The 8,842-nt window shown below is 49.8% G+C and overlaps 1 protein-coding gene across 2 annotated transcripts in view; it reads left to right on the forward strand.

Annotated features, from left to right (window-relative positions):
- The first annotated feature begins 4,346 nt into the window (after nt 1-4,346).
- Nucleotides 4,347-8,842, forward strand: part of LRRC74A (leucine rich repeat containing 74A) — a 22,738-nt gene continuing 18,242 nt past the window's right edge. The window contains exons 1-3 of one of the 2 annotated variants that reach the window (XM_015558081.1): nt 4,347-4,454; nt 5,891-6,019; nt 8,624-8,796. In XM_015558081.1, the coding sequence (XP_015413567.1) occupies nt 4,418-4,454; nt 5,891-6,019; nt 8,624-8,796 (339 nt within the window). In that variant the 5' untranslated portion in view covers nt 4,347-4,417. Of the gene's footprint in view, nt 6,020-8,623; nt 8,797-8,842 lie in introns of both variants that reach the window. The other variant, XM_015558080.1, reaches the window with a different exon arrangement.

An 8,842-nucleotide genomic window follows, 5' to 3' on the forward strand; every position in this document is an offset into this window, starting at 1 on the left:
CCAGCGCCCTCAGCCACCAGCCCGCAGCGTGCACCTCCACCCCTTTGTATTTTCCACACTGCGCCTCCTCTGAGCCCCAGTATGCTGTTCTCTTTCCTTCTAGTTGAAGAATTTCCCCTCAGCCAGCTTTCCTGTGGTTTTGGGTGATGTCCCTTCCATCTTTTAGTTATATTTTTGAAATGGTTGTTCGAGGCAGCAAACTCCGGTGTTTACCTATGCCGCCATCTTGGTTCTCCTCAATCTTCCCTGACTTCTTTCCATCAACATTTAAACTTGCTCAAATTGCTCCGATATTATGAAACCCTCCTTCAGCCCCTGTCGCCCCCCAGCCACCCTCCATCTCCTCACTTCTCCTCCACAGCCAAGCTTCTTCAAAGAGTTTTCTGTTCCTGCTGTCTATACTTCCGCACCTCTCATTCACTTTCATTCCATTAAATACAGCTTCCACTCTCATCACTCCACTAAAACGTCCCAATGCCTTCCTTGTTGCTAAATTCTATGCACATTCCCAGGGCTTTATTATTCTTGAATATTCTGTAATTTTGCATCTCTCCCTCCCCCTTTTGTAAGATTCTCTTCCCTTACTTTCTGTGACATTGTTTTCCTTCTAATTCTCTGGACATTTTGTCCTAGTGTCTTTTAGTTCTGTTCCTCCGACCCCCGCCCTCCTTCTTTCAATGATGGTGTTCCTAGGATTTTATCCGTGGCCTCTCTCCTCTTCTTTCTTTAAAGTTCTTCCTGGAGAAATTTTCACCACTCCAATGGCTTCAAGTACCAGCCGCATACTGACAACTCACACATCCACATTTTTAACCTTTTCCTGAGCTACTGACACATGAATCTTTTTGCCTATGGACCTCCCATAGGACTTTCCAGGGACACATCCAAGAGTCAACACACCCAAAGTAGTACTCATGACCTTCCCCCACCATCCCCCAGAAAACCACTGCCCTGGCTCCTCTGTCCTTTTCTTGAGGAATGGCACAGTCATCCATCTGGCCTCCTGTGTTTACATCTCCCCTTTCACTTTCATATCTGATCTGCCCCCCAGTCCAAGTAGTTTGGGCTTTATATTCATTCAGTCCACTTTATCCCTGTAGCCACTCCTAACTGATGTTGCTCCTCTTCCTGTCTTCAATCCACTCTTGACCCTGCAGCCAGAGCAGTCTCCCTGCTATGCAAGTCATGTTAGATCACACTGCTGCTTAAAGCCTCCCTCCATCCCCCAATTCTCAAATACAGGCCAGACTCTTCAGCATAGCATTAAAGGCCCTTCATTATTGGCCTCTGCTCACCTCCCATCTCATCTCTGTTTTTCTTTCCCACCACCATTCCCCCCCATGAGAATCACACTCCAGCCTCATTAAACAACTTGAGACTACCTCAACATGCCATAGGGACTTTGTGTATATTTTTGTAACCCTCAAATACCTTTCTTCCCCCAGTGAGCCTACCCCATCTCTCTGCCTTCACCTGGTTACGGCCTGATGGACCTTCAGGTCTCAGCCTAGACAGTCCTTCCTCAAGGTTAACAGTAGCCTAATGCTAGGTCACCATGCTTGTGTCATTCACCTCACTTCATCTAATGTAGGCATTGTATCATCTCACATCATCATGAGAAGGTAAATACAGTACAAGAAGACATTTTGAGAGAGAGACCACATTCACATAAGTTTTTAGTATATTGTTATAATTGTTCTATTCTATTATTAGTTACTAGAGGCCTGGTGCATGACATTCGTGCACTGGGGAAGGGGGCATCCCTCAGCCCAGCCTGCGCCCTCTCGCAGTCCAAGACCCAGGGAGTGGGCATAAGCCGGCAGGCAGACATCCCCTGAGGGGTCCTTAGCGGGGCTGCGGAGGTGGAAGAGGCTCCCGCCACCTCTGCTGCGCTTGCCAGCTGTGAACCCAGCTTCTGGCTGAGTGGCACTCTCCCTGTGGGAGCGCACTGACCACCAGGTGGCAGCTCCTGCTTTGAGCACCTGCCCCCTGGTGGTCAGTGTGCATCATAGCGACCGGTCGTTCCACCATTCAGTCGATTTGCATATTAGCCTTTTATTACATAGGATTGTTGTTAATCTCTTACTGTACCTAATTTATAAATTAAATGTCATCATAGATATGTATGTATGTATGTATGTATGTATATGTGGGAGAAAACAGTATGTAGGGTTCAGTACCATCCACAATTTCAGGCATCCACTGGGGATTTTGAACTAAGCCCTTGTGGATAAGAGGAACCATGGTACAATATTTTTATAGATAGTGCATCACATTGCTGGTTATATGGTTTCTGAAATGCCAGCCCCACAAAAAACTGAAAGAATGCCTATACTCAACTGATTTTTAACAGTGGTGAAAAAAACAATTCAATGGAGAAAGAACAGTCTTTTCAACAAATGGTGCTGGAGCACTTGAATATACACATGCAAAGTGAATCTCAACCTAAGCCTCATACCTTATACAAAAAGTAACTCAAAATGGATCATAGGAAATGTTCTGGAAATGGGTAGTGGTGATGGTTGTACAACATTGTGCATATCCTTAATGCCACTGAATTGTACACTTTAATAGGGTCAAATTGTAGATTTTATGTTAGTACCCTGATAAAAAAAAATTTAATGGATCATAGACCTAATATAAAAGTCTTTCCCTCAGACTCTACTTGTCCAAAAGCCTTTCCCCCAAACTATCCTTGTCCAGAGCCCATGAATGCTCCCCAGCATAAAGAAACCTCACCCCCCTTGAACTCCTGGAGAATATCCCCTTTATCAATTCCCAGTACTGCTCTTAGGCCCAGGCAAGCAGTGCCTGTGCCCACTGGCTATTTGGAATGCCTTCCTCCAAATTTTCTAACGTCCCTTTTGTACCTAAGACCACCTTGTCCTGTCCAGAGGTTAGACTAAGACCTACGTACTCTCTAGTCCCCATTTCTCTCCTTCCAGGACAATTTCTTATCCTTTCCATCAATGTGGGGTTGACCAGATGATCCGAGGGTCTCCATGACGGGTGCCTACCACAGTATGCCAGGAGTTGATCACTCCCTTGGCCTCTTTGATCTATCTTTCAAGAAACCACGTGAGATTGGACCGCTAGAATGGTATTACCGTGCTTATTTAGGGTGACTCGAGTTGTTTATATGAACAGGAGCTCTGCCAGAAATATTTGCCCAGAATCCTCACACTCTAGAGGTGGCCCTGTCCATTTCTCTCTTGTTATATAATATACCCTGAAAGCTCCATGTTAATCATGTCTGCATCCCCTCCCCACAATGGTGCTTATCTTAGTGCCTTGCTCCATATTTTTCAGACTGAATGCCTCTTGAAGAAATGACTAACATCTCAGATTTACATATTTCTTTTGATCCAAGGATCTATGTTTTCCCCCACAAAATTCCTAGATCTTCGTCATTCTTCCGAGTGGCAGAGAGGCATTTTCATGTCCCCGAGCCCTGAAGTCACTGACCTGAACGTTGACGTGCTGAAAGCTTATCAAGAAGGAACAAACATGCCTCCAGAGTCTCTTGACAGTAAATGGCAAGTGAGCTTCGACTTCAACGAACGTGAAAACAGCCACGGGTGGGAATGATGGTTGAGTGGTTTCAAGTTAGGCAGCCCAGTAGTTTGGATTGAACAAAGGTTTGGCTGCAACAAATTGTAGTGATAGAACATATGTTTGTTGTGCTTTGCTTTAGATCTTCTGCTTCAAGATTGAGGATACTCTCCCAAGGGGGGAAAGAACAAAGGAAGGAGAACTGGGTAGAAGAAAACAGACTTCACCCATCACTGAAATATTTCGTACCTGAAGCACAACCACCTTGAGAGAAGAACATGGTGGCAGCTCTTCACAGTCACCTGATTGAGGGGCTTGGGTTTGGTCCTGACTCAGAGGGAAATACACCGCCACTGAGAGGCACCCCCACAGCACCTTCGTAATCACAGCCAAGCCTTAGCTTGGTCCCAGCAGACATATGAAAAAAGATGACTGTCAGAGCCACCAAGAGGGTGGCAGACTTGCTGTTACCAGGTCCACTCACATGGATCACAATGTCTGCATGAGGTCATGGAATGTTGCCGATGAAATGAAAGTGGCTCCTAAGTCATAAAGTTGCAGGCAGATGGACATCCTTTTGACAGGGCTCCTAGGAATTGAGCTGTGCCACTCTCCCTGATGATTCTGGGAAGTACATATCTCTTCCAGAGTTGGGGTCAAATCCATACATGCCCAATTCCCACCAAAGCCCACTCTCCCCAGGGCTTGCAGGGACAGAAAGATAACCACACGCCTCCAGATTTGTCTATGTGAGAGCAGAGAGCACAAAGTTTGAGACCGAGGTGAATGGACAGGTGTGCTTCTTAGGGAAGCAGCAGAAAGGTGACAAGAAGCTGGCAGCAGCCCCCGAGAGGCCCCTGGCACCATGGACAATGATGAACCTCTTGAGCCTGAGACAACAGGTGAAAAGGCATCCCATCTCTCACCACTCCAGCCCTTCCAGGCCTCCTCAGTGTAATACCCAGTGATCACATGGACCCAGAAACCTAGTGCCCTTCTTACCTGGGACCCTCTAGATTTGGGATGATGTATTACATTGACTTGGCTTTGGGACTTGCCAAACAGGGAGTGTGAGCGTTGAATGCATGTTGTGCTAGAATTGGTTCCTACCAGTTCTAGCCGACTTTGAATTTCATTTTTTGAGCTGCTCTACATCATGTTGGCAGTTTGAAATCACGCATGTCGGGAACATTTACACCACTGGAATTGGACATTACTACACATCAGAATTTTTCTTCTGGAGAGCCAGTTAGACATTTACCAGCATTCCACAGATTGGATGGAATTCTAAAATTGTTTGACTACTGAGGAAATGAAGGCTCAGAAAGTCGCCACTTCTGGATAGCTAAATTTTCTGGCTAATCTGCTGTATGTCTTCTAACTACCAGGCCACTAGTACTCCCACCCCTTCTTACACAGACCTTACCTTACAGGCTGGGAAATAAATGTTGGGGCTTGGGTCTATAGACAAGGACTATGAAAGACACAGACCTGTGTGGACTCATTAGGAACTCCCGTCTGAGAACAAGGGTGGTCAAAACTTAGGACCCCTGCCACCAATGCTCAGTCCACCCGAAGGATAGGCTGGCTTCGTTCTGACAGGCCACCTGGCAGTGCGGCCTGGCTTCCCCAAACCACTGCTTCCCGCTGATGTAGGACGAGCTCTGGACACCTGTGTGTAGCTGTCAGGAACCCTCAGCTGGTCCCCGATCACTGGCCCAGGGGCAGAAAATCCATGTCTAGCAAGCAAGGGAAGCTCAGGACACGTGTATTTAATTATAGCAATGAATTTAACCCCAGGGGGATTTTGCAAGCCCTGCCTTCTTTGTGGTCATAAAATAGATGTAGGGTTGGAAGGAAGAGAAGCTAGGTCAAATTCTTAGGAATCCAGTTATCCCTCTCGATTCCTGAGACGCTCCTGTTCCGGTTTATTTTATCTTTGACCGAGTCGCCTGCCCTGCCCGTGGACTTCACCATCATTCAGAGCAAAGCAACTCTGAACCCCACCCAAACCAGTAAGAAAGAGAAGAGGGAGCAAGAAGCCAATGTCCAAGTCAGGCCCAAAGCGGGGAATAGATCAGCAAGTCTCCAGAGAATACGAGGAGGGGTAGCATGCGACCCCACGGATGCTGGGGGCGGGAGGCAGCAGTGTTGGGGAGGAAGGGCTTGCAGAATGGAGTCCCTGGTGTCTGGAGCCACATGCAGCTGGGGGACAAAGGCTGCAGCCCAGACCTGGGAGACAGAGGAGGAAACCGAGGTGGAGGGAAGTGGAAGTGGCTCCACCTGAAAGGCTGGCGGGTTTCATTTCCAACATCACGGAGATGTGTTTTTCTTCTAGAGGAGACTGGAACCCAGGCAACACCACATAGCAGTGATGAAACGCTCTACTGTGAGGCTGAAACCGCCCCGGCCTCGGATAAAGGGAAACCCACCCGGGAGAGTTCAGAAACAGACCTCGAGATCGAAGGTGAAAGTGGGCTTTCGGAGGGGTCGGGGAACAGACCTGGCTTCCCCAGTTGGCCATGGCTCTGCCCCAGGCGTGGGGCCTGGCTGGTGAGCCGCGTGGGCACCTCAGCTTGTTGAATGCTGGACCAGTCAGTGAGCGGGGATTTCTGGTGTCCCAAATGTTTCCACACGTGGCATCCTGTGTCACCTTCACCACAGCCTCAGGAGGGAGGCATTATTACCTGCCTTGACCGAGGAGGAAACTGAGGCTTAAAGAGATTGTGTGAGTTGCCCGAGGCCACCGAGAGCTTACCAAGGCTTGCTGACGCCAAGTTCACCCACCCTGCCAATCTGCCTCCAGCATTCCATATCCCAGGGGCCACTGGCGTGTTTGTGGCCCGACCTGCATCCTGGGGACATTCGTCTCCTCACACTGGAGTTTGTGTTCCCCTGTGTGAGAGCCCCTGACAAATCCAAGTGTGTGGCCCTGGGGGGTGAGGGTGGGGGACTGTCTCAGCTGCAGCAAAGACTCTGTTACTGCAAACAGCCCCTCCACCTTCCTCTTCCTCTTCCTCTTCCTCTTCCTCTTCCTCTTCCTCCCAGTCTCCCCAACAAGGGAAGTGCCACAAAGAGCACATGTGAAGCAAGGTGAGAACAATGCCAGCCCCTCCTGCTGGGCCAGCCTCATACCTCCCAGCTGAGGCCGGCCCAGGGGCCCTTTCTCTCCTGTGTCCTGACGGCTGGGTGGTGGGCAGTGATCAGAGGCGGTGGAAACACAAGCAAGGCTGTTCTGCCAAATTCAACCTCAAATTCCTCTATACAGTCAGTTCCTAAGCCCCGCCAAGGTCAACATACTGTTCACCCCGCACACAGACCTGCTCCCTGCCCGCCTGCGCATCTTGTGGCTCTGTTTTCTTCTCTCTCTCTCTCTCTCTCATCCTCTCTTTCTTCTTTCTTTCTTTACTCTTTTTTCCCTTTCTTTTCTTAAATTTATTTATAGGTTGTTGCTCTTTTTTCTACTTTTCCACTTCAAGTCCGTTGTGAATGTTGCTTTCAACACTGAATGTTTCACGGTTGGAAGATACGGAACCCCTGCTTCTACTCATTCCTCTCCTCACCCCCACCCCCTGCAAGTGGTAATAGCGTTGCAAGCTGCCCCTACAGTACAACCACAGTGAATACAGCTGGAAGGGGTCAGCAGAATCAGACAGAGCAGAATCAGTGCCAGGGACACAGCCGGGGGTTCCCTATGCCGCTTTGGCAATGGAGAACCCCTAATGATTACATTTGGTGCCAGCTCTGTGCTGAGAGTGGCTCCACTCCTGGTGCCCCTGCAGCTGGGGCTGAGAAGCTGGGACCGGGGCAGGGAGGGCTTCCCTCGACGGCCTGAGACAGGAGCCCGTGGGAATATAAACTGGTGTGAGGCAGCAAAAGAGGGAGAGAAGGGAGCAGAAGTTGCTCAGCCACCTCATGCTGTTTCTCCTATGCAGCGAGCGTGGTTCTCCCTCAAAGGTGACTTTGCACCCCAGGGAATACTTGGCAAACTGGGCTGGGGGATGCTACTGGCCAGGGATTCTGCTATATCTCCCTCACTGCGCACAACAGCCCCTCACAGCGGGGAATGCCCAACACTGAGTGTCGGTCGGTCGGTCGGTCAGCAGTGCCCAGGTTGAGAAACCCTGCTCTATAACCATCACAGAGGGAAGGCCAGTGTGAAGCTGTGCCTGCAAAGGTACCTTCCTTGTCAAGCTGTTGTCTAATCACCAACAAAGCTCTCACTGTCCGCCTTAGAAACGTTTGGGGTGGCTTGGGATCCGAAGGAAAAACAGACACAGGCTTAGACCCCAGCTGGCCTGGGACATCTTGCCAGTGGGACATCGGCATTCAGGCAGGCCCACTGCCCACTGCCCGCTGCCCACGGGCCAGGCTGTCTAAAGCCTACAGACAAAGGCTCCAGGAGGTTGGAATGGAGATGTGAAGGCCTCGTCTGTCAGCTGGCTTGAGCACTGTGTGTAATCTGGGCTAGCTTTGTCATTGGGAAAGCAGGGATCACAGATCTTTTTAGAGAAAAAAATGACATGCAAGTCTGCGAAAGAGGAAAGCTGACTCACATGCAAGTTTCCCTGTTTCTGGATGGTTTGAGGGTCTCTCCATCTTGCCTTGATTTGCCCCCATGGGAAGCCTACTGGGCCCAACGTGGGGTTTTTAAGTTGGTACTTCTCTAAGTCATCAGTAATGCTTTGGCTATGGCTCACATCTTAACAGTGGTAGCAAAACTAAAAGGGAAATGGAGACTCCTTCAACCATCACAGATCGCCAGCTTCTCATCTGGCTTTTCAGAGCTGCCCCAAGGGGAGACTAGGCCTTCATGCACCCTGGGTGATCAGTCCCTGGACACGGCCAAGCCAGGAAGCCTGGGTGGGGCTCCTTCTCTGAGGGGAGCCTGGGGCCTAGGAGACACCCATTTGAGGCTTTCTGGACGTGAGTCTCCCTCCCACTGCTGGCTGACTTCCCAACTGGAACTGCCCTCTAAACTGACACCCAAGGGACAGATCAGAAGGGAACATGGCCTGGTGTCAGAGGAGATAAGGCAAAGGCAGAAGAGAATTCACATCTTTTTCTGCAGATACTGAGAAATATTTCACCACCGGGCAAAAGGAGCTGTACATGGAGGCCTGCAAACTGGTGGGCGTAGTGCCTGTCTCCTACTTTATCCGGAACATGGAGGAGTCCTACATGAACCTCAACCACCACGGGCTGGGCCCCCACGGTACTAAGGCCATTGCGATCGCCCTGGTGGTGAGCATGCCCGTGGAGGCACATGAAGCCTGGCAGAGGTGGGGGC

The sequence above is a fragment of the Myotis davidii genome, unplaced genomic scaffold (genome assembly GCF_000327345.1).
Source record: "Myotis davidii unplaced genomic scaffold, ASM32734v1 scaffold309, whole genome shotgun sequence".
NCBI classification, from domain to species: Eukaryota; Metazoa; Chordata; class Mammalia; order Chiroptera; family Vespertilionidae; genus Myotis; species Myotis davidii.